Genomic DNA, 26,241 nt, shown 5'->3' with positions numbered 1-26,241 from the left:
GTCAAGGGAGGTGATCCTGTTCCTATGCTCAGCCCTGGTGAGGCCATACCTGGAGTATTGTGTCCAGCTCTGGGACTTCCAGTACAAGAAGGAAACGGAGCTACTAGAGCACGTCCAGAGAAGGGATACTAAGATGACTAGAGGTCTGGAGCATCCATCATACGAGGAGAGGATGAGAGCGTGAAGAAGATACAGCCAGAGTCTTTTCAGTGGTGCCCAGTGACAGGATGAGAGGCAACTGGCACAAACTGAAACACAGAAGTTCTAGCTGATTATGATAAAACCCTTCTATACTGTGAGGGTGATGGAGCACTGGCATAAGTTAGCCCAGAGAGGCTGTGAAGTCTCTCCTTCTTTGGAGACATTCAAATCCTGCCTCAGTGTGATCCTGTGCAATGTGCTCCAGGTGACCTAGCTTGGCGAGGGGGTGGACTAGATGATCTTCAGAGGTAATGAATCTGGTACTATGAAGTAGAAAACAGACTGATAAAAAAATAATCACAAAATAATTCTCTGTAAACAACTTTTGTGGCATCAAGTAAGTTTAATACCACACAGGAAGTGAAACTAGAAGACTACAATGTTTAGCCTGCTTATTGCTGTTCACAGAGCACATTACATTTATTTAACAGCTGAATTTACTTTGTTTCCAGATATACTTTAAAACCCACAGTAATCTATGAAGATGCTTGCCTCCTAGATCTTAAAAATACTTACGTATATCACATGAACACCTTACACTGATGGCAGTTGACAATCTTCCCTACGTTTAAACGCCTAACCTTTCATCACATGAATGGGAGTCTTCCTGTGGAGCTAAAAGGCACTTAGTCATCTGAATGCTCCCAATGGCAAGCAACCCCCACATTACCTATATGTAATGTTAGGGACACGATCCATCCTTTCCTCCAGGGTATTAGCTGAGAAGACTTTTTGCTGAGGAGACTTAGTGGAAACCTACTGGTTTTGAAAAATGTATTTTGCCTAAACTCTTGTGCAAACAATGCATTACTAAATCACACATTTAGAGACTAATATTCACAATTAAGTGGAACATCTTGATTACTGGAAAACCAGACTGATTTTAATTTCCAGACAAAGAACTAAGGTCTTTTACATAGACCATGGAAAACACAAAAGCCACAGCTGTCTGTGGCCAAATTACTTTAAGAAAAAACAAACAACAGAAAGGGGGAAAGGGTGGAAATCAACCCTGGGATGTTGTTCTGTGGCAGGCTGGAGTCTAGACATGCAGCTGAACCCAAAAGCAAGCCTCAGAAATTTCTGCTACCCCACTTCCTCCTGAAGTCATGCATTCTGATTAAGCCAGCAGTTTCATCTCAACAGTCTTGCAGTTAATCACACACTAATACAGGAACAGGAGCTGCACTTCAACTGCTTGTGAGTTGTGAACAGTACAAGAATTACAGGTTGTTTATCTCTAATATATACTTTCAGTGCATGCAGATGACATCATATTAAAAAAGAAAACAAAAACAAACTTAGAACTGTTTTCAACAAAACAACAACAAAAATTCAAGTGCTACTTGATCAGTTTTAGGCCCTTTGATCCAATTAAGAGGAAAATGCAGAAGAAAAAAAATGACGGTAGGAAGGAAGGAGAGTTGTACAAGGGAAAATCTAAGGAACACAAGATGTTCTCTAATCTCAGAATATTCATGGGGTCCTTCATCAAAGGAAAGGTATAAAATTATACAGAACACAGGGAGGAAGGTGACTTTTAGCAACATTTTTCCATGTGCATTTGTTATACCTTTCTTGGAAATATTTCAAAAATTGTCTAACAAAATTGGATTCTAGACTTCCTATTCATATCTACTTTAAGTAGTGAATGTAGAGAGATCTGGACAGATTCAAGAGCTGGGCAGTTGTCAGGAGGGCCAACCGTATCCTGGGGTGCATCAAACATGGCATCGCTAGGCAGTTGAGAGAAGTGACTGTCCCACTCTGCACTGGCGCAGCCTCACCTCAAGCACTGTGTGCAGTTCTGGGCACCACAGTACAAAAAGGATGTGAAACCACTGGAGAGTGTTCAGAGAAAGGCTACTAAGATGGTGAAGGGCCTAAAGGGGAAGATGTGTGAGGAGCGGCTGAGGACACTTGGCCTGTTCAGCCTGGAAAAGAGGAGGCTGAGGGGAGACCTCATCGTGGTTTACAGCTTCCTCACGAGGGGGAGTGGAGGGCCAGCTGACTATCTATTCTCTTTAGTGACCAGCGATAGGACCCAAGAGAATGGTGTCAAGCTGCAACAGGGAGGGTTCACGCTGGATATCAGGAAGAGGTTCATCACCAAGAGGGATGTCATTCACTGGAACAGGCTCCCCAGGGATGCAGCCACGGCACCAAGCCTGTCTGAATTTAAGAAGCATTTGGACTATGCTCTTAGTCATACGGTCTGAATTTTTGAGTAGACCTGTGTGGTGCCAGGAGCTGGACTCGATGATCCTTATGGTTCCCTTCCAACTCAGGTATTCTATGATTCTATGTATTTTTAGTCTTCAAACGGGAAATTATTTGCAAGCAAGTATGGATGAATTTTGTGAATAAAGATTATAATATCAAAGGCAACATTTTTTTCTTCAGCTTAAAATTAAACAGGAAATGACATGACATTACCTTTATCTCCACTACTTCTTCCACATTCCTCTGCATTTTCTCCTCTTTCTTCACTACTTTCAGAGTCCTCTATCTCTTCAATAAGTATTCTTCTTCCTTTGCCTTCAGTCTTAGAGACAGGTTTTAAACCTTTCAGTTTCTTTTCCGTCTCTAGCAGATTTTTCTGCAATAGAGAAATAAACAGTGGTAGCAGAAGCCTTTTTTTATACGTATATAAATTGTAATTTATGCCCAGAAAGTACACTCTGTTAAATAATACATAAGGTCCTGAATATATAATCATCCAGATAAATGTTACCAATACAAAAAAGAGAAAATAAACGTGACTTTTCCAAGAGTCAGTATGAAAATCAAGATTAATGCTCGATTTCTTTATTAGAAACTTAATTAGAAGATACCACACAAATAAATACATTCCTTTCTTTGCTTAAGCATAGATAAATAAACAGAAGTAGATTGTATTATTGTGATATCCAGCATGGTCTAGTCAGAAGAGACCCATGGCAAACAGGCTCTTTCCAGAATCTCTGAAAAAGCCCAAAAACAGTTTATCAAAATTTACGCTATCAAGAACTCAGCATCTGATAGATATTTGATGGACTAATGTAAATGATTGAACTAGAACCAAAAGAGACAACAATTTCTTAGCAGTGTAGCAGAAGGACACTGTTGAATAATGAAAAGCTTTGCTCCTCATGTAAGAACTGCAAATTAGATAATCAGACAGCCTCTCATTTCCATAAACGTTTTTGGATGAATCAAAGAAATGCTCCACCTGCACTTCATGCTTTCAGAACAGAGTAAGACACACCCAATATTACGCTCTATTCTGTTTTGTATTCAGTGCTGTATGAGGAAGTGCCATTTCAGTACTTACTTCAACAAGCAAAAGTTAAAGACAGGAAGAAGCAAAGATTCATGTGGAAAAGTACAATGAAAAACTCCAGTTACTGACAAGCAAATAAATCAGTGACTCTGCATATAAACCTTCACTCTGCATGTGTTTCATGTATTTTTAAGTAGCTCAAGAGGGTTTTGAGGATCCTTCAAGCAGAGTAACTCAAAAAAACCCGCTGTCACCTATAGATGTCTCAGCCAAGGCAAAAAAGCTGACATGGATAAGGACAGACATTTGCTTTCAGCAACAGCAGCACTGTACTCAGCGAACGTACTGATGTATTTGGATTCCCAGAAGACTGTACTCACAATGAGTATCGTATATCTGGTATTCTAAGAAGTCTCAGCTTAGCTCTGAGTTTTTTTTCCACAAAAAAAAACTTTTGTGGAGACAGACTCAGTACAGACTCAGAAGCTAGTGGATCAGTCTTGTAAAGGTGAAAAGAAACAAAAGTGCCCTTTCAGAAGGCAAATCTAGAGAGATGCATTCGAAAAGAAAAAGAGAAAAAAGCAGGCAGGTTGATTCCTTGGTTGACATGAACTCCGGAACTATTCTGGACAGGAATTTAGCTGCAAAACACCCCAATGGGCATGAATGCAGTAGGTGGTGGACTTGATGTGGACCTCCCTAGCTTTTCTGGTGCAAGCAATAGCAGTATTGGATCAAGTAATTCCACAGAAAGAAGTACTAATCAGTAAGCTGCTAGCAGCTTAAAGTGTGCCAACAATAAGAGCTAAATGGAATTCACATGATGAGGCAATTGCACAGCATCCAGGAATCACATGTTATAAAATTGGGGGGTAGCAGTATGATAGACTCCTAATTAACAGGTGAAGAGCAGTTTAGTATCAAAACTGCCTAGTGCTGAAGATCCTCAGGACAGGTAGCGTCCAAATTTAAGGACTGGGTTCTAAGCCACAAAACACCCTTGAGAAAATACCAATGAAATGATACAAACCAATCTTTTCCTACAAGGACCACATCCTGACCTTGAGTTTTCAAAGAAAGCATCGTATTTCTTAGGTCCAGAACTGACCTAGAAGGGTCCATATTCATAAGAGGGTACGCAAGGTTTTTCAAAGAATCCCAGGATCATAGGATGGCTTGGCTTGGAGGGATCTTAAAGATCATCTAGTTCAAACCCCAGCCATGGGTGAGGACACCTCCCAGTAGAGCAGGTTGCTCAGAGCTCCATCCAGCCTGACCTCAAACGCTTCCAGGGATGGGGCATCCATCTGGCATCTCCTTTGATTTTTTCTTGTGAATTGCATGTCAAACTTCAAATACTCCTATCCCAGTGGATCTTTTTGACAGAAATTTCCAAGTAACTTTGATTAACCAATGAATTAATACTGTGAGCACGTTCAGCAGCTAAATTTTAGGCACCTAAATTACTTTAATACAGAAGACTTCAGTGCCTACAGGTTCTAACAATACAGTAGCAAATAGAATATTTGATCACATTCAGGTACCTGATTTCCATCACAAGCTACTAAGTGGTCTTTGGAAACTGATCACTGGCACAGTAGATCAATCGTGTCCTCAGAACTCATATTCAAATCAAACAATATAAATGGTATGCACTTTATTCTACAGCTGCTTACAACCTTCTTCTAGTCATCTGTGGGTCACATGTCTTTACCTTAGCTATAGCGTTTTCTGGTTCAATGCACAACACTTTGTTCAGATCCTCTATAGCAGTCTCATAATTCTTCAGCTGGTTGTTAACAGTGGCACGGCGCATCAGAGCTACAAAGGAACAGAGTATTGTATACACTTTAAAATCATTAAGTGGATAACTAGGCTATTTTTCTAGACATAATGAAGTGTAATTTTTTTTTTTTTTAAGATTCTGAGTTTACTTCATAATGACTCTATATTACTAATTACTGTTCTCTTGATTGTTTTTAATGATGCAATTTCACTTGCTGAGATAGCAATCATGACTCGTAAAAAGCACCCCCTCATATTTTTCCAATTTGTCTGCTCCTCACATGCAAATACTGTATTCAGGCTGTATTCAAGCCTTTGTCTTCAGAAATGATTAAATCAGCAACTTTCATTGTTTACAGGTTGCTTGTAAGGTGATTAATACTTCAGTATTGTCATTATCTAAACAACGTGTTGCACAAACACGAGAGCACTTATTGTCATCATATAAAAAAAATGAGTTGCTCCATGCTTCTGCTTAAGAATAGCCATTAATTTCCCCCTTCTTCATACTTGGAACTGATCTAAAGCTCAGTGGAATCAAGAACGTGAATGAATATGAACCATTTTATTTGCTAAACTAATATATAAAGGCACGTTTATATTAAACTTCACCTTTTACGTTGCCAGGTTCCATATCTAACACCTTCTCACAATCCTGCAAAGCACTGTCCCAGTCCTGAAGTTTTATTTCTGCTTGAGCTTTGTTATTGTATGCAGCTGCAGTGGGTAGTACTGATATACTCCTGAAAAAAATGATGCATCGTTAGAAAGCCTGAATGTAGAATCATAGAATCATTAAGGCTGGAAAAGACCTCTAAGATCATCTAGACCAACTGTCCACTTACCACCAATAACGCCCAATAAACCACGTCCCTAAGCACCACATCTACTCTTTCCTTAAAGACCTTCAGGGATGATGACTCCACCATTTCCCTGAGCAACCCGTTCCAATGCCTAAGCACTCTCAGCAAAGAAATTTTTCCTAATATCCAACCTGAACCTCTCCTGGAGCAACTTGAGGCCATTCCCTCTTGTCCTATCACTTGGTGCCTGGGAGAAGAGGCCAACTCTCACATCACCACAACCTCCTTTCAGATAATTGTGGATAGCAATAAGGTCTCCCCTGAGCCTCCTCTTATTTTTGTCAACCTGCCCTTGAATCTCAATGGTTTTGAAAGATCTGAGTAACTTTGTGACACCTGCAAATTGTCCTATCACTATTCATCCACTTCTTCCTGACAAATAAAAATTAGTATCAGGATGCAACAGTGCTTTAAGTATTCTCCTGTAAAACCTTTTTGCACTGTTGACAATAATCTAATTATCCCTATTGCTCTAAAAATAACGTTCACAAGTAACAATAATTAAAATAAAAGAATACAATAGTATTTACTCACCGAGTGTAATATGTCACCGCTTCCACGTAATCTCCACTGGCAAAAGCTTCGTTGCCCTTTTCTTTTTCACGAGTAGCAATAAAGATCTTCTCTTTCTTTGTCATGCCTAGAAAAAAAATAATTATACATCACAACAATTAATAACTTGCACAGATGCAATCACAACATTGTCAGCTAAAATACTTTGAATATCATATTATTTAAATTACTTTTAAAACAACATGTATTATTAAAAGACATTTTTTATTACATTTTCTATAATAAAAAACTGAATTATTTTGATATGCACACAGTTCAGAATACAAGATGAAAGAGGTTACCCCACCATTAAATTATAATAGTGGAAGTGTGCTTTGTATTTTTACCTGGCTCTCTCAACCTAAATGCAACAAATATTTGAACTGATTTATTAACAGATTTATTTTTTTTTAAATATGCCTTCACTCTCAGTTGACCTTGTAAGAACTTTTTTAATCTCTAGGTGCCAAAAAATATAGGCAATTTTACCTCAATAATTTACTTCTTCAATTTAGATTCACACTCTATAACACAGTATTACAGTTAAAGAAAAAAATGTTTCTAAGGCATTACCAGTTGTATCTATTTTCTTTTCAATTAGAGGTAGACTTGGCCTATTAAAGAATCTTGATTTTGAGTTATTTTCTTCACCTTCTTCATCAATTTTAGAACACTCCTTTTCCACGTCAAACCTTAAATTAATAAAAATGACAAATACAATAATGTTGCACAGTAAAAGTCCTCTACTAGTAGAAAGGTATGCTTTCTATTTCCATTTTAAACTAAAGGTAAGCAGGCATAAAGTCAGTGTTCAATTATCCATGACTAGTTAGGAAAAAATAAAGCTTAGCGTTATCTCCTTTCCTCATGTTATTTTTTCCATTTCTCCTGCATATATATTACCGCTCCTTTTCTCATCCCTTCTGCTCAAAAACAAACAAACAAAAGAGTCTACCTCCCCACTTCAACCATCTCCAACAAAAGACAGGTGAAATTTACGGAATTGTATCTTCAGGTTCGATTCCACTTCTATCAGATGCTGGTATTAACCTTTGTTAGAAATACTGAAGAAATGTCTTTGAATTGATTAATAGTGTAATTTGAGAGAAATTTGAAAAACAATCTAGGACACTTCCAAGATTACTATGAAACAGCTTTTGAAAACAGTGTATAGGAATTTATATTGAATAAATATTGCAGCTATAATCCTATTAAAAATATAGGGTAATAACCAATTCCTACACTAAACTTTTCTGTTTATGACAATGAAACACAGCCTTTGCTTTTCACAATAGTATTCTCACTAGAACAGATTCCACAGCATTGTTTAAGGAGCTAGAGGGAAGCCACTAGCACAAAAAACAGAAGAATGCATTTTGCCCCTTCCACAGTCAATATTTGTCATCCAACTGGGAAGGGTAATATGCCACCATTACATTATTTAAATAAATAAATATATATATATATATAAATTGAGCTATTTTTAATTCTTTTTTTTTTTTTTTTTAATGTACCTCCATAGACTTGTATCTTAGATGCTGGAAAAAAAAATTATTTTCTGTTGACTTGTTATATTTCACAACACTTGAGCAAAAAAATACAAGGTAACTTGTTTTCAGTTAGCAGCACCACAATGCATCATTTGATGTTTAACAGAATGTTTATTATGAAAAACGTAAGTTTCACTGAATTATTATAATTCCCTGAAAAGTTACTACTATGTTTCTCAAAAATACTTAAACAACAACAGCAGCCTTCCCCCCCCAGTAGTGTTCCATTATAGAATAAATAAATGAGTTAATAAAAAAAATAAAGGGCTTAACATACTTGTCCCATTCGCTGTAATCCCGTGGTATGTTTTTCTTGCTTCTTTGTTTATTTTGTAATTTTTCATTCTGAAAGAGAAACAACCAGCCTGTAAGACAATTTTCAAAAGAGAAAATTCACAGCCTTTTTTTTATTTCTGCAATACATATCCGCACTAATTAACACTGTTCATGACTAATTTCAGCATAGTCTTGAAAATTTTATCTTGCTTTAAAGAACATCTTTATGTATTTGATGGACCATTGTAATCTGAGTCTCACACTTTCTCTCCACTACCCTGTTACGTGTCACAGAGGTGCTGGATAAAACTTTCAGATAGAAGAGACTGCTCTTCCTAATTAGTATTTTGTGTTGCTTTGAACCACCCTTTCAATACAGCAACAAACTCTACTTACTCTTGGAAAACCCCAGCCTTGTAACGCGATGTTTAACACCGAGATTGAATCAGTAACCTCATTTTAGCCTTGTCCTTCCCAGGAGAATGCAATGCACAGATTCTGACAGCCCCTGAAGCCCTCTGAACAAACTTAAAATAAAAATTTGGTTTGACTTCTTCTAGATAGTGTCTGTACTTATTTGACACACCAATCAAGCTAATTTCCAAGACGATTTATTCTCATTCTAGGTTTTAGACAATTTACACTGCAACAATCAGTCCCAATAACTGACTTAACTGATTTGTATCACAATCCAGCTCCTATCCTAATGTATATGGGATGTATTTCCATAGCCACCACCTCTGGCATCTCTTCCATCTCTGTCATCAGACTATGTTTCCGATAATGTCCCTCCCTGCTTGTTTACTTCAACAATATTCAGCAGCAAGGTGTGGTTCCAAACAGGTATTCCATAGTTGTACAGCCAGTTCAAAATATTTCTTTTTTACTCTTCGCTGGCCGTTCAGCCCTCCTCTTACCTTGCAATCCATCTCTCACCAAGTTAGACCAGGGTAATTTCTTGTAGGATTGCACACTTACAATTATCTGGGTTCGAACAAACAATTTAATAGATACCACAGTGCAACCCCTAAATATTTGTATCAGTGCAAGTGAGCATGTGATAAACTGAACCAAAGAAACAAACAGGAACCTCTTAAACTAGCTTTACCAGTGGTGACACTGTTGCAAGGAAACACTTCTGAAGTTGAATATAAACACCTCAATTTACATAATGCAAATGTGACCCTTCCTATAAACACCTACAGCTATCCATAATGTTAGGTTACATAAGCTTTTGTAGTATTCGACTTGAGAATTACACTTATGCTCTCAGTCATTCAAGAAGCTAGACAAAATGACACACATTTAGTGATTAATGCATGTTTGGAGGAGGCAACTCCTAAATATGGCTTCTTGGAATATTACATCATTGCATATGTATCCTGGGGTATATTACAAACTTTGTAATTTTTAAAATACCAAATCTCTTTTCAAACCAGAAGCCCTTAATTTGAATGAGCACAAAAAAAGATGAAACTCTCAGAAGAACATTTATAAAGTAACTACACAAACTTGAACACATCCTTTCATGGAATAAGGCAGAAACATTGACTCAAAATTTCAAAAATCCTTAATATTCTAGGTCTCATATTCTTGTGACTACTGTAACCAAATTGTGGCTCCAATGGAGTAAGGAATTTCTCAATCATTAATATTTCAGAGCATCTCATTCAAGAGGCTTTCATGAAAAAGCTACATTTGCATGCTGTATTAACTTTTCATTGGTACTTGGTATTACAGGCAGAGAACAAAAACAAAACAAACAAAAAAAAAGAACAACCCTCTGCCCTTGTCATGTTTCTTGCCAAATTGCATGGATCCCAAAGTGTTTGAAGCCAAGTGAGTTATTTCTGCATCTAAAAACGAAGTACAGACTGGATTTAGTTCAGACGACAAACAATTTGGCCTTGGTTCTCCTCTGGATCCCATACTAACACATTATTATTCTGTGTCAACTAACCAGTATTCTTTTTCAATTTGGAGCATCCAAAATAATGAGGGCTATATAGATAACATCACAGACAGTTTCATTAAATAGAACTTGGAATACGCGTTGTATGCCATGGACTGTAGCCCATTGTGTCTGGCAAAGAAACCTATGTCTGCTGAAATCTCATCTGTACAATATTTTGGAACTGAGTATTTCTAAACCCACGCTTCCAGGACATGTTTTCCTTTTGTCCTGGAAAAAGGGAGGCAGTAAAATTGATTAAGCAATATGGACAGTTAGAAACAGAAATACTCTGTCTCTCCAGTCCTCTTTTATTCTACAGTATAGTTGTAACCTCAAAATCCTAGGCAGTGTGAAATGAAAACCAGGGTATTAAGAAACTTCCATATTGTGTAAAAAAGGGATGCTTTACATGAAGTATTTATCTATTCATTGATAAGCTTCTTCTATCTATTCATTGATTCTGCTTCACTGAAGTTCCTGGAGTTTTTATGCACCACATCAGACACACAGTCTCTAATCAAATGGAAGGGTTTGTGGATTTCTTTCTAGCAGAGAGGATTAATTTATCATCCCAACTTTATACCTGACATCACATTACAAAGTTATATGATGCTAGTGAAAAAGATAGTTACAGACCTAATTGATTAACAAAATATGTTTAAAAATTACCACCTTGCCCATTGCTTTATCAAATAGAAAACAAACAAAAACAACAAATAAGAACTGATTCAAAATATTAATCTGCTTTTTTGAAATTTCATTATACAGATGTCTTAGTGTGCGGTATAGAAAAAGCCTCCTTTTATTCAGTATTGATCTAGTAGTGGTGTAACTGCACTGCTACATAAAAAGATTGAATTCTAGAACACAATTTCAGGCCCCTCTTTTCTCTTCCAGGAAAGGTTACGATTATTTCAGAGGTAGCCTTCACTGTCAAAAGGAAAAGAAATCATATACCACAAATAACACAAAGCTGTATCCGTGTTTCCTTGGTAATAACACTAATACCTAAACCTTGTATAGAGAATAAAAGTAATAAAAACTTAGAATCATTGAATCATTTAGGTTGGAAAAGATCATGTAGTTCAACCTTTAACCTAGCACTGCCAAGTCCACCATTAAACCACGTCACAAAGCTTTACAAGTTTTTTTTGAAGACCTCCAGGGATGGTGACTCAACCGTTTTCCTGGGCAGTCTGTTCCACTACTTCACAACTCTTTCAATGAAGAAATTTTTCCTAATATCCAACCTGAACCTTCCCTGGCACAATTTGAGGTCATTCCCTCGTCTTATGACCTGGTGCTTGGGAGAAGAGACCAACACCCACCTCACTATAACCTCCTTTAAGGTAATTGTAGAGTGCGATATGGTCTCCCTGAGCCTCCAAGCTAAACCACCCCTGCTCCCTCAGCTGCTCCTTGTAAGACTTGCTTTCTAGACCCTTCACCAGCTTTCTTGTCCTTTGGACATGCTGCAGCACCTCGATGTCCTTCCTGTAGCAAGGGGCCCAAAACTGAACACAACACTCGAGGTGCAGCCTCACCAGAGCCAAGTACAGAGGGACAATCACTGCCCTAGCCCTGCTGGCCACACTATTTCTGATACAAGCCAGGATGCTGTTGGCCTTCTTGACCACCCGAGCACACTGCTGGCTCATATTCAACCAGCTATGGACCAATACCCCCAGGTCCCTTTCCACTGGGCAGCTTTCCAGTTCCTCTTCCCCCAGCCTGTAGCATTGAAGTAAGTCTGCAGACTCACTGAGGGTGCACTCAACTCCCTCATCCAAATCATCAATATTAAACAGGATGGGTCCCAATACCAAGCCCTGGGGACACCATCCAGTATTTAGTCCAACAAAGCATATACCTGTGCAAGCAGCCAGTTTCTCTTTGTATATTATATATGGCAATAACCTTGCATTCTCCATTATCTTGGTCTGGTGTTTAAATACTGGCTGACAGTAAGAAGTAGTTTGTGACAATATAGGAACACAAATCAGGCATTTACTAAAACATAGGAATTCAAACCAATAATTTGAATGTGTTATTTTAACAATTAAAAAATATCACATGCTCCATAAGGATCTGTTCTAATTTAAATTTCTAACTTCCAAAAAGAAAAATGCTTCAGTGAATTTGTTGTGACAGTGTCCCAGAATTACAAACGGAATAGTGGGAATCAGACTGAAACCATTCATAGTAACATCTGACAATTCAAAAAAAAACCCCATTCCCACACCTACGTTTCTGTCAATCCCTCCAGCAGCACTGTATTTAGTATTAGTAAGATATTATAAGATTGTGTATTACATATGTAATAGTAAGATACAGTAGAATGGCAGAATACAGCTCCTGGCATGGCTTCCTCCAAAAGGAACCTAGTTCATCTGCTTTAACACCACACTTCATGTGAAACAAACACATACAAGGGTGTTTACAGAGATTTGCTTCAGAAATGAGTTCTTGATCAGAATTTTAACTTTACTACAAGAAGCATGCTAGTACGAAAGAAGCACTTTTGTTTAAGCATTGGTCTCCTGCAAGACTGCTTGAAGATTTTTATTTTCTGGTTAACAAAATATTTAAAAGGGGCCCAGTGAATAGAAGTTCTTACAGGTGACATTTTCTGATTTTAGAAAGACATAACTAACGTACACTTGTAAAAATAAAGCCTTAGAAAACTGGAGATACCTGATTAGCAGGAAGACAGCTGCTGGAACAACGAACAGGAGGCAAGTTATCTTGTCCTTCAAGCAGCATGTCTGTTCTCAAAACCTGTGGTTTATGATCATCTTCATGCATTTCTGTCACCCAGCTCTGAAAATAAGTAATACATCTGTACATTAAAGCAGTAGAACAGATACACAGTCTACAATGACTCAAACAATTATCATTATAATGCATTGCTCTTAATGGAGAAAAGCCATTATGAGGAAGATTAAAAACAAAGTTTAAAATCAAGCTTAAAATGAAAAAACAAAACAACATAAACTTAAGTTCCTTACTCTGGTTAAAAGGGTTATTTTTGTAAGTCACACTGCCAAACTGAGCACAGATAATGATGAACGCAGTAGGAGCTACATCCACGCCTACCTTTATTGTTGTTTAGAGTCAGGAAAGGGGAACCATTTTAAAGCCAAATATGCAAAATAAAAGCAAAAGTGCTTTTAATCATTCAGAATCACAGAATGGCTCAGGTTGGAAGGGACCTTAAAGATCATCTTGTTACAACTCCCCTGCCATAGGCAGGGATGCCACCCACTAGATCAAGCTGCTTAGGGCTTCATCCAAGCTGGTCTTGAATACCTCCAGGGATGGGGCATCCACAGCTTCTCTGGGCAGTTTGTGCCAACGCCTCACTGTTCTCTGAGTGAAGAATTCCCTCCTAACCTCTAATCTAAATTTCCTCTCTTTTAGTTTAGAACCATTCATCCTTGTCGTGTCATTATCTGAACGAGAAAGAGTTGTTCTCCATCTTTTTATAAGCCTCCTTTAATTACTGAAAAGCAGCAATAAGATCACCCCGGAGCCTTTTCTTCTTCAGGCTGAACAGCCCCGGATCTCTTTCTTCACATGAAAGGCCTCTGGTCATCTTCACAGCACCCCTCTGCACCCTCTCTAACAGCCCCACATCCTTCTTTTGCTTGGGGTTGCAGACATGGATGTGGTACTCCAAGTGGGGCCTCACCAGGGCAGAGCAGAGGGGCACAATCTGCTCCTCCTGCTGCCCACTCCTCTGTGGCTGCAGCCCAGGATGCAGTTGGCCTTCTGGGCTGCAAGCACGCACTGCTGGCCCAAGTCTTTCTCTGCAGGGCTGCTCCGATTGAGTTGTTCTCCCAGTCTGTCCTCATCTGGAATTGCCCCAACACAGGTGCAGCACCTTGCACTTAGACTTGTTGAACCTCCGGGCTGTCCCAGATCACCTCTTTGTCCTGCATGTGCCTTGATGTTGCTTCCAGGAGGATCTGTTCCATGATTTTCCCAGGCACAGAGGTGAGGCTTACCAGCCTGTAGTTTCCTGGGTCCACCTTCTACCCTTTTTAAAAAACAGAGTGATGTTTCCCCTTTTCCAGTCACCAGGGACTTCTCCTGACTGCCAGGCTTTTTCATATATGATGGAGAGAGGCCTGGCAACTCCATCAGCCAGTTCCTTCAGGACCCTGGGATGCATGGCATCAGGCCCCATAGACTTTTTCATCAGGTGGTCTCAAACCTGCTCTTTGCTTACAGTGCATGGTACCCAATCCTCATCTACGGGTTCAGGGAAACGCGGGACATGGGAAGCCCGACTGTCAGTGAAGACTGAGGCAAAGAAGTTGTTGAGTACCTAAGACTTCTCCACATCTGTTGTCCATCAGAGGGGGTACGCTCTCATTGGCCTTTCTTCTTTGCCCAACATACCTATAGAGCCCCTTCTTGTTATTCTTTGCATCCCTTGCCAAGCTCAGTTCCATTTGTGCTTTGTCTTTCCCAATCCCATCCCTGCACATCTGGGCTGCATCCCTATACTTTTCCCAGGCCATGTGTCCCTGCTTTCACTGCCTGTGCATTCCTTTCTTGTCCCTCAGTTTGACCAACAGGTCCTTGCTCAGCCATCCCAGTCGTCCACCCTCCCTGCCCGCATTTTTACACAAGGGGATGGAGAGTTCTTGTGCTCTAAGGAAAACATCCTTAAAGAGCTGCCAGCTCTGTTCAACACCTTTGTCCCTGAGAACAGTGTTTCAGAGGATCTCATCTTCTTGTCTGGTTGGTTTGTCTAGTACCTGGACCAGGAAGTTATCCTCAGTGCACTCCAGGAATCTCCTGGATTGCTTACAGCCTGCTGGGTAGCTTTTCCCTCAGACATCCGGGTGGTTGAAGCCCCCCATCAGGATGAGAGTGTGCGACCATGATGCTTATTGTACCTGAAGTAAGAATGCCTCGTCCACAGGCTCCTCTTGATCAGGTGGCCTGTCGTAGACCCCGACCAAAAGGTGACTTATACTGGTGTGGTCCTTAACTTTCACCCACAAGCTCTCAACCTGTTCATAGCTGTTTCTCAGAAGCATCTCTTCACAATCAAACCTTTCCCTAATACAGAGGGCAACATCCACTTCCCCTCCTTCCCTGTCTATCTCTTCTGAAGAGGTTATTAAGCACTGGCAGAAGCTTCCTTAAAGGACTGGAAATAACTGATTTCAAACAGAAATAGCATAATATAATTAGAACATGTTATAAACAAAATTGCCTCTAAGTTACCCTAAAGATTCAGAAAGCAACAAAAAGCATCTGTATATCTTCTCATAGACTCTACTAAAAAATAAACAACTATGCTTAATTTCTCATAAAATTAATTTTGCTGCTTTACTTTTTCCTGCACAATTCAATTCATAGCATGTTTGCTTCTAGGCCAGAAAAATAGTTGCTTCATATACACATCTGGTTTTTTTTTTTAATCACAGGTAAGAGATGTTAGTGTCATTCTTCACTATAAGAGAATCTGTTTTTCATATAAAATACCATAATCTAAAATGCTTATGCCCATCCAGATTTCTTCAATATTTTCAGCTGGATAAAGTACTCTTCCGTTCTTACAGTATAGAAACAGTATAGAATATTCTCCTGTTTTTAGATATACAGATTGAGAAAAGTGGATTTCATAAATGTAGTTTGCAATTATTTTGTGCTTTTTTGAATGAAAAATAATACATAAAGAAGTTCTCTAGAGTTATAATGGACATGAAAAATTCATTAACGTTAATAAATTAAATAATAATAATAATAAAAAACCAAAATCCTTCTATCACTTCCTGATTTAATCAAATAATCATGCTCTACTTAAGCACAAGATGAAGCTGAACAATCACTCCAGATTGATACATCAGAGTGATTACATTACTAACCACTATAAACTAGAGTAATACTGTACCATCAGTTCACCGTTAATTGTTTCCCATTCTTCAGCTGTGAAATCAGAAGCTGTAGCTGCAGGCCTGTCTTTCCTGAGAGCTCTGCTCCCCGGGTCTAAATGCTCAATACGCTTTTCACAGAACAGTGTCAGGTCAGGATAACATCCCTCTTCACCAGACCTTTGAAATGGAAGATATTAAAGTTACAAAAGAAAAATTTTACAGAAGGGGAATAAAATTAGTAATGAAATTAAGAAAATATGTATACCTTAATACCCTGAGAATCTTTTCCAGGTGTTTAACATCTGTGCATTTTTCAATGAACTTGTAGTCCAGATGACCAATAGGTATTTGATAAGTTTTTGTGGTTCCTTGGTCCAGCAAATATGGTACTGATTCATCACCCATAACTAAATTTTAAAAGAGGAAAAAAAAATCTATGGACATCTAGTTATCTTTTAAAGTAATGGTAATTTAAGGAATAGCCCAGCTATTACTTTTTTATGCAAGCAGAACTATTGTCACAAAAGTAAAAACCTCCAATTTGAAGACCTTATCATGCAAACAGTTATTGACAGAGGCCTACTGACAAATATATGGTTATATGCAAGATATATTTTGGGAGAAGAATGTGCACAACTTTACTGGTTCTGCATGGCAGAACATATCAGAAAGTCTTAAAGAAAAGTTACCATATTTATGCCTACCCCATTACCTGCTTTTCTTTAAACGTGGTATAGTATTTCTTATTTTAATTAAGGGTGGTCAGGATAAAGAAGACGATGGTGCAGTGACTTCTCCCTCCCCAGAATTAAGATGATTCACTGCATCTTAAGGAGTGATAGCCCTTGTCTTCTCTGTAGCCAAAACTAATCTGATTGCCTTTCCTCACTAACTGCATTTTCTGGGTCTCTGATTATATTACCGTACTAATACAGATCTTTTCCAGTATGCCTGTAACAGATGAAGCAAGGTGTTCAAAGCAGACATTTCCTGTCTCTCTGTACCTTTGAACTGCTTTATTGCACTTTTTTTCTACTTCATTTCCAAGCTCTGCTCCACAGAGCATGTTACGTTGCGCGAAAAATGTTATTTTAACAGGTATTATGAGGGTAGCCAGCCAGGCAGCATGTGATGATAACCACGTGCAGATGCAAATCTAATAAAAATAATTTTAACTTAAATTAGTGCATAATTACACATATTAGTTTGTAGTAGCATGAAATGTTTGTAATACAGCATCATTTAAATAATAAGCGGTCGTAATTAGGTACTGCGCATAAAGACAGGGTTTTGCCCCTAGAATCTACAGTTTTGGTATAGAAACCAAACCAAACCAAACCAGCCCTCACCCCCGGGCTCGCTCACCCAGCTCCCGGGCAGTGCGGTAAGGAGGAGATGGGGCTGAACGGGGGCTCCCCGCTCCTGCAGACGGAGCTTTTTGCCTGAAGGCAGCGCCCGACCCCCGGCATGGCGGCGGGCCGTGGCAACCGTTGCTATATACAAGATGGCGGCCGGCCCCGGCAACCGTTGCTATGTACAAGATGGCGGCGGGCGGCGCGCAGGGCACGGGGAAGGACGAGGCGGGCTCCGAGCCGCCCTCCGCGGCCGCCCCACACGCGAGGGCTCCCGCAGGGCCCCGCTGGGTCTCGGCGGAGCCGCCTGAGGGTCCCCGGCACCCACCTGCCCCGTGCCGCGGTGCCTCCAGCACGGCCGCTGCCCGGCCGGGTGTAGCCGCGCAGGCACAGCGGGGCTATGGCGGAGAGGCACGGCGCCACACCTGAGGTGGCAAAGCGGGGAACCAGAGAAATCCCTCTGTGGCTGTTAAAAATACATGCCCCACGTTACGACGTATTAAATAAAACGTCCCTTGTTATAAGTTAAAAAGCTCTTCGTTTTTATACGTGATTTGACTCTGGAGAGCTTATTCACCTCAGCCACTCAACTCAGCAGTTCGGGGATTTGGCCTTCAATAAAACATCACCGGTTTTCTTCCCATGTACAATTCTATCTAGCCTAAGTGTACAATTTGATCTAGCCCCCCGCCAGTTTCTCCAAAGCTGTGTTATCTACAGCACCATTGCCTTCCTAGCCTTGTCCCAGACCCAGCTGCATTTGCAGGTACAATCCAGTAAGATAGCCAAGGAAACAAAACAGCTCTAAAATACTTTTTAAAAATCCCATTTCCTAGAACAACCCACTATAGTTCATTTATGAACCAGTATATGACCATATATTCCATGACAAAGGTATCTCACTACACTGATAGAAAGTTAAACATGTTATGTCATTATTAAAGGCATCATTGGCACTATTATCAAAATAATAATTTACCCTACCATTTAAGTAGGGTAAATTATTATCAGACACAATCCAGCAGTATTTTAAAATACACTTCAGTGTATTTTATTTTCAAGGTATTTTAGTATTAATACTTTCTGAACAAACAGATGCAGAATTCTGGCTCATAAATACAAAACAAGCACTTTTTATTACAGACTCACAAAAAGTCATCTGAAAAGCAGAACAGTATTATTTTATCTTTGGGACCCTTACTCAGGGTATCGTTAAACTACAGTCCTTCTTTTCTTGGGTACAACCAAGTCACAAAACAGTTCGGAAATTTCTGTTTACACATGCTTTGTAATTTTTTATCCCGAATTGTTTGCTCTCAAGTTCTTTGATACTTGCTCTTTTGAAATCCAAATCTGTGTTTCAGACCTAACTTTGTGTGTCTTTCAATTTATTTCCATGGGAATTTATTCAAACCAAGATTTTATGCAGTTCATAGGAGTCCAAAGAGCATTTAATAAAGTTACGATGCAAGTAAGGTTTAGACAAGAGTCATGAAAACACGATGAACTCAAAACCAAATACAATACCAATGAATTTAACAGACTTCTACATACTATGACTAAAATTTCAGTCACAGTTTTAGAAACCTGTAGTAATACAGACAAAAAATACTAAGTGAAGTTTAATATTTTAATATCTTAAAATAAAAATATGCATTTGTACACTAATAGATTTACAGAACAAAGTCAGAAATAATAAACTGCAGCATAATAATCAATATATCTTCAGCTCACATCACCGGGCATCAAAAACCACCACTGAAATGGTACAGTTAAAGAAAAATGTGTTGTTTGGGAATGAAAAAAAAAAAAAAAAGAGAAAGATCAGGGAGAGAAAAACAGGCTGTGAGGGAAGACTACCCAAATCTAAAGTCAAAATACAAAAGCATTTAGAACTCTTTTTTAATTAACCCCACAACACTTTCCTTTCTTTAAAAGGCTGCATGCCTTTTATGCCAGACATACCCTGTATGTCACCCACACAACTTTTGTGGATTATTATAGTTTTCATAGAAAATGGAAAATGAGACAATGTACTGGGAAACAAGGTCCACAGTTATACAGCAAAGATGTCTCTATAGTTTGCTCTACTGTATTGATTTTTTGGCTTTGAAGGATTCTTGCACAATTACTAAAATTTTCCGTTTTGTTTACCTTAGACGCCTTATCCCCACTCACAGCTCCCCAAGTGCGTTCACGTGCCTTTGTAAAAGGATACATCTTTTTGTCCTTTTCTTGTACATTATTCTGTACCCGCATTCTCGGCATCTGATAGGATCTCTTGCCTTTATTTCATTTTCTGTATGGCATTCTGATGTGACAGAGGAAGATAATGAGAGTGAGTAAAAATCAGCATTGTTAATGCACAGACAACTTTCAGAAGTCTTACTTCTTATTTGTGGCAAAAAAAAAAACACAACATAATTCACAAAATAATTTGTAATGAATTTGTGTAAAGAACTGAAAGACATTAAGATTCTGTGCAGAAAGAAAAAATAAGATCTACAAACTTCACTTTTTAAATATCAAAGAGGACCTTGCTAGAAATCACCAAATCATTAGTGGTATTGAGAATGGTATGTGTTCTGTACAGTTGACTGTCTACTCATGAAAACTTCACCTCAGGCTCCCCTCTGCCTCCCCCCCAGCCTCCCAAGTTTATTTTCTTAAGTCTCCAAAACACTTTGACTCTTATGCACTCAATCTCCAATGTTTACATTATAAGGTGAAAGAAAAGTTGACTATTAAATTGACTATTACACTTTAGTAAAAGCTGAGTGACCAATTATTTGCAAAAAATCCTCCCCCAAAAACGCACTAAACAGAAGTCTGTCCTGTGGAGATGCAGAAGTATTGTCCACTGGAGATGCAGACTTCCATGCAGCAACAGAAGCTCTAATGAATTACTTCCATATCACTGTCTGTATGTATTATTACTATGCTACCACATACGTGGTAGCATCAGTGAGTAAAATTTAAAAGATCATCAGGATTCACAATGCTATTTTCATTTCTTCAGTACTGTGATGATGCATCCTTCATTATAAGAACACCAGATCTCCAGTAACAGAGAAAAGAATTCACTAATGTCTTTTTTTTTTTTACCTCCACAAATGTAAATCATTGGCTGCTGCTTTGGAGGCTGAACATCCTTCTGTGAATCCATGTTCTACATAAACAAAAAAAAACAAAATATACACAGTTTTTTTTTTTAAGAGGCATACATAAATATTGAAACATCTCCATCAAAAGTCAGCAGAATATGAAAAACTCTTCAAAGTAAATACAAATTCCATCTGTATTTGACCAACATAGGATGACTCATCGGAAGAGACTTCAGAAACTTATCTGGTCCAGCTGCCTTCTTAAAATAGTGTGATCAGGTTGCACTGAGCTTCACCAACTGGGTGTTGAAAAAAAACTCCAAAAATGGAATCTATACATCATTTTGTATTAAAGATAATTTTAAACACAAAAGGTAAATAAATATTATTTTCTTTCCTCCCTTCAACCCTGATGGAAACAGAAAAATAAAACAATTCATGTACCATTCATTTAACGGCCACACTATCATGAACAAGATAAATCTTGTTGGAGAGCAGAAAAAAGGCAACAACACTAGCTAACCTAATTCTAATTTTACGGATTATAAATCCTGGGAACAGACTGTAGGCAAGATAATAATAGGCATTTACATAAATAAAGAGGGGCCATATAGAATAAATTCCACCCTCAAACCCCCAAGATAGGTCTCTATACTTTCAAGCATCTCTTAGTGCTCTATTGTAATGGTTTAAGTTGTTCAGGCTTATTTAGAGGCAAGTATTCCCTCACGTTATCAGACAACAATTATGTCTACTCCACAAACATTTAATGGAGTTTTAAGTAATTCCACATAAATATGTTTGCAAGCATCAAGGTTTTTACAACAGAGATAGCAGATGTTTTTTCTCCCACTCAGACTAAGATAGATGAATATCTCTTTGTAAGTTTTTGAGGTTGTTGTTTCTGAGCCCACTGACATAGAGGATAGGAACTCCTAGCTATTATGTCATTAAATGACCTTCACAGTGCTTCCTCGTGAGCACGAGTCCTGGACACTTTCACTTAATTCCCTGGTATATTTCCCTGATCTTCAGTTTCTTCCAGTATAAATGCATTTGGGGCTTAAGGGTAGAAGCACAGGCTTGACATAAACAGTTCATCTTTTGCTTAAAACAGTCTGATCAGCAGGTGCCAAACCCCCTCATTAAAACAAAACAAAACAACACTATGCCGTTCCATTCTGGGTAACTGAATTAGTTAAACTCTACAGCTTTTAAGTAAGGTTTTGCTCTACTGTTATCACAGTGGCACTTTAAAACACACATATTATAGTCTTATTGTGTCACAAGCTATATATAGTCAGGGTTGGCAGTCATCCCTTGGCACTTGAGAAGAGCAGTACCTTCAAAGCGAGCCAGACTCAGGAGGCCCAACTACCACAGTTACATCTGAAGGCTGAACTGCCACAGTTACAGTTAACTGGAGGCAGTGCTGGCCATGCAGCACAACAACACAGCTGCAGGAGACAGCAGCGAACTACAGCTCTGCATTTTGCAGGGTAGCATCACCATTTCGCTAGCGTTCACACCCCCAGCAACTAAAGCACAAGCTGGCACAGCCAGAAGGCACACAGACAGACCTGCGTGCTCCGAGCACTACGGGGCACACCACAACTCACCACGAGGACGCGGAGCTCCAGTCACAGTCCCCGAGCCCTCCAGGCGTACCTGCGGGAGAAACAAACGCGGTCCTTAGTGTCTCGCTGAGGGCAGGCTGCCCTCCTCGCAGCCCCATAAACACCCTCTTGAACCCCACAGGGATTTTAAGGAATCCTCCCCGCTCACCCCAGCCACGAAGAGAACCGCGGCGCTTCTCGGCCTCTCGGCGCCGGCTGATGACGGCGCGGCGCCGCCTCCCCTCAGAGCGGGCGGCCCGGGAGCGCCGCCGGGTGGCCGGAGCGAGCCCGGCGTTTGCTGAGGGAACCTGAGGGGGCTCCTCCGCGCCCGTCCCGAGGCCTCAGTGCTTTGGAACAAAATATTTTTTAGTTGTCCGTCCCCGGCCTCTGTCTGTGCAGACTCGGCCAAAAATCCTGCTGCAGCTCGCGCCGTGCCACCGCAGAGTTTGAAGTCGCTGCGGTGTCTCACCTCACGGCTCTTGTTGTTTTCAGAAGCACTTTAAGGTCCTCAGAGCTAAATTTGGTACCTTGCTGTGTGTACTCCTTCTTTAAACAAAATGTACAATTTATGATGCTATACATTTTAATTTCAGGATCGTATTATGGAAGAGGTTCAAATTTGGGCGATTTCAGCATCCTGAGCCGAAATATTCCAGCATACTGAACCAAAATAGCACAGCCAAAATACGAAACAATACCAGGTACTTGCTTAGTCCATGCTGGTGTAAATGACAAATGTTCAGTAGGCATTTTATAGACTGTTTTCTTTACTCAATTTCACAAGAATTTCACCTCTGGAAATCGTTTAACAAATACTTTTTCGTAAATATTCTGATTTAATGACTTCATCATTCAGGAGACTTCCTTGTTTAAGGAAATGTTTCTGAATGATGAATAAAATGCTATTTCTCAATACTGAAAAAAAAGTAAAGACTCTTTCCGAATACTGAATAAAAATTGTTTCCTGAGGAACAAAATGGGTTGATACCACACGAGTTTACCAGTTATAACTTACTGATGCTCTCATAGCAGCAAATCACCTTCATATGTTACCCTGTAGTTTACCTAAAATTAACTTGAGGAACAATAAATATCGGCGGTTTTCCTATTTTTTTTTCCTAATTTTCCTAATTTAAGTTACATGTAATAAAAATACGTTCAAGATCTTAGACAGCTCGTCTGTTTTCCCATGCTGCTGTGTATAAATAAAGCTAAATATAACTTCTGGGTGCTAGAATAAAACACATGCAAGCGAAACGACAGGTGAAAGGCAGCGCTATTCGTCCTGATTCGCACTCCCCCAAATTTACTGCCCGTGTCCTCTTCGCCACGGTTTTCCTAAGCGTGAGCTGGTGCGAAGAGCTTTAAGCAGAGGAGAAAATAAAGCCTGAACCATAGCTTCACTTGGTAATGCATATCAAGTAATTAACATCCGAGAAGTAAACAAATAAAAATCAACCGATTTCTCTGGACTTTTTTTTTTTTTTTTAGAGACGGATTTGTCGAGACGATACTGTAAAACTGGTTTACTAATTATACTGCCATGAAAAAGAAAATTAAAGTTAATTATGTGAAAACAAAGTCTCAAAGAAATCACGCAATTGCTTGATTGTTGCTATCGTTTAACTGTTCCCTCGGAAAAAAAAAAGGTTTTATCAGGTGCCTCATTTCCTTGCTCCGTTTCTGTCAAAGCCAAGAGCAGCGCTGTCGCGATAGAGCCCCGCTTTGAAGGGCTGATAAACGCCAGTCCGAGGGTGTTCCGAGGACTGGGAGCATATGGGACATGTCTGCTGTCCCCATAGAGGAAAAAACTCCGGGGGAATAACCCCAGAAGAAGGGTTCGTGGCTGCGGGCTGAGGTGCGCAGAGTGCTCGGGGGATGGCAAGGCGCTCGTAGCCTGCCCGTCAGGGTATCGCGGGCTCTCTCGCATTATTTCGTTGTAAAATTTACGTTCTCAGGCTTTTACTGCCCGCATGTGCCGCATTTTGTTAAATGGTGCTGTTTGGTGTGAGGTTTCTGTATGTCGCATTAAACACTGTAACTATAATTTGTTAAATTCCCTGGATGTTTTTTCACCACAGCAAGCTGCCCCTTTCACAGAAAAAGCATTTTTTTTTTCCTATAGATAAACACAACTATTAGAGAAAGAAATTCTCCTGATACATGTGAAATAGATACTACTACACAAAGCCCTTTGGGAAATCAATTCCTCTTCAATCAGTTTCTATTAATTTCTCCCTCTAAAATGGAAGCCTCTGGCATATTTCCCCCTTTCTCTTTTGATCCGTAACGGTTACCTTTTAGCCACATAAAACCGTACTCTTTATATACAAATGTCCCCATTTCCCCCACTTTGGATGGGCAGTTTTTAAATTCGCCTTTCTTCGGGCTCCCTTTGGCTGCGAGGCTTCGCCGCCCCGTGAACGGGCTCCGAGCGGCGGGGCAGAGCCCGCCCAGCCCACGAACTGGAAGTACGGCTGAATTTCGGCGTTAATTTAGAAAGCTTCTAGTTTGCTGCTTTGGGTGTAGGCATTACTCTTAGTCACGCACAACAGTTTAAAATCTTTCTCATCTGATGTCGTTTCTGGTGGAGGAAATAAAAAGTAAACAGGGGGAAGAAACATAAAAATTAGAGGTAACCTGTGGTAAATCTCGTCTCAACGAGGTGAGGGAGAATGATACCCAGAAGGAGAAGGACACAATAACAATTTATTCGGCCTCTGTGTGGCAAGCAGAGGCTTTCCCTGCTCCTTTTCCTCGCTGCTGCGAGGCCCGTGGCTCCCCCCGCCCGCTGTGGAGCCCCCAGGTGTGTGGGTGTGTGCAGCCGCACCGAGCTCGGGAAACGCAGGCACCCAATTACTCACTTTTAAATGTACAGTTTCAGTAAAAACACGGCAAAACCTAGGCGTCATCACTGGCATCTCCCACCCGACTGACAGGTGATTTAACCGAGGCAAACACTCCGTGATTATCTCGTTCCCGAGCCGCCGGGTACAAACGCGCTAATTAATGTGAATTAATTGGCACCCTTACAAGTCAAGCTTAAAGGTGCGGGTGCAGAAAGCGTTTTGCATCTGTGAAAGGCTGGCCGTGACTGACCAGCGCCTGTGAAGGGCTCTCTTCAGCCCTCATCCCCAACTCCTCTCCTGAGGAGAAGCAGAAGGGCTCTGGCAGAGGCGGGAACGCCTCGCCCCCAGCATCTCCTGAGGAGAGGCAGAAAGGGACGGGGGAGCTGAGGGAGAGAGCCACACCATCGGGGCGATCTTATGGTGGGCTGATTGCATTGAGGTGTAAACGTGAGGGGGAAGGCGAGCCTCACGCCGCGGAGCGGGCTCTCCTCAGGCCCCCGCTCCGAGGCGGTTGGTAAAGGCGGGCGGTTCAAACCCAAGCGAGGGAAAGCAGCGGCGGTGGCTGCACGCGAGGAGCCGCTTGGCTTCCCTCCACCCACAGCGGCTCCTCGCCAAGGGCAACGGGCTCGGGAGCCGGGCGGCGAGCCGCTGAGGCGGCAGGATCCCCGCCTTCTCCAGCCAGCAAGCCCGGGGCGAGGTTGGGCGTCGCCTTCGCCTTCCCCTCAGGGAGCCCCGCCGGCCTCTGCCCGGCGGTTTGCCCCGTGAGGGGGTGAAGCTGTTGCTTTGCTCGTGTCCGGCGTTGCAGGTGACCGAGAGGCCCCCGAGCGCTAAGTAGCCGTCAGTTGTCTTCCTCGCTGGGTAATTAGGCGTTACAGTGAAAGCATCTATGTAAACTCTCTCAGCTGTCACCAAGCTACTGGGTAACGTTGCTCTTGTAACTCTCTCTTCTACCCACGCCCTTCCCCGCTTTAGGTTGTCGGTAG

At 40.5% G+C, this 26,241-nt stretch overlaps 2 protein-coding genes across 2 annotated transcripts in view; both read right to left on the bottom strand.

Moving 5' to 3' along the window:
• Nucleotides 1-17,751, bottom strand: part of SPAG1 (sperm associated antigen 1) — a 40,256-nt gene extending 22,505 nt beyond the window's left edge. Inside the window, exons 1-10 of the mRNA XM_032182214.1 lie at nucleotides 17,703-17,751; nucleotides 16,603-16,744; nucleotides 16,355-16,514; nucleotides 13,138-13,263; nucleotides 8,491-8,558; nucleotides 7,237-7,355; nucleotides 6,646-6,751; nucleotides 5,861-5,991; nucleotides 5,178-5,284; nucleotides 2,638-2,800 (exon numbers count right to left, since the gene is read on the bottom strand). Of these exons, the coding sequence (XP_032038105.1) occupies nucleotides 2,638-2,800; nucleotides 5,178-5,284; nucleotides 5,861-5,991; nucleotides 6,646-6,751; nucleotides 7,237-7,355; nucleotides 8,491-8,558; nucleotides 13,138-13,263; nucleotides 16,355-16,514; nucleotides 16,603-16,742 (1,120 nt within the window). The 5' untranslated portion in view covers nucleotides 16,743-16,744; nucleotides 17,703-17,751. The remainder of the gene's footprint in view (nucleotides 1-2,637; nucleotides 2,801-5,177; nucleotides 5,285-5,860; nucleotides 5,992-6,645; nucleotides 6,752-7,236; nucleotides 7,356-8,490; nucleotides 8,559-13,137; nucleotides 13,264-16,354; nucleotides 16,515-16,602; nucleotides 16,745-17,702) is intronic.
• A 1,048-nt stretch (nucleotides 17,752-18,799) lies between these two features.
• Nucleotides 18,800-22,634, bottom strand: POLR2K (RNA polymerase II subunit K). Its single transcript, XM_032181919.1, has 5 exons — nucleotides 22,579-22,634; nucleotides 22,413-22,461; nucleotides 20,795-20,858; nucleotides 19,908-20,000; nucleotides 18,800-19,447 (listed from the first exon to the last, which is right to left on the bottom strand). Exons 3-5 carry the CDS (start codon nucleotides 20,853-20,855, stop codon nucleotides 19,425-19,427), a joined length of 177 nt encoding a protein of 58 aa, XP_032037810.1. The 5' UTR covers nucleotides 20,856-20,858; nucleotides 22,413-22,461; nucleotides 22,579-22,634; the 3' UTR covers nucleotides 18,800-19,424.
• Between the last annotated feature and the right edge of the window lie 3,607 nt (nucleotides 22,635-26,241).

This window comes from Aythya fuligula, chromosome 2, assembly GCF_009819795.1.
Source record: "Aythya fuligula isolate bAytFul2 chromosome 2, bAytFul2.pri, whole genome shotgun sequence".
NCBI classification, from domain to species: domain Eukaryota; kingdom Metazoa; phylum Chordata; class Aves; order Anseriformes; family Anatidae; genus Aythya; species Aythya fuligula.
Note: the sequence above shows the minus strand (reverse complement) of the source record. Positions and strands in the feature narration are given on the sequence as shown.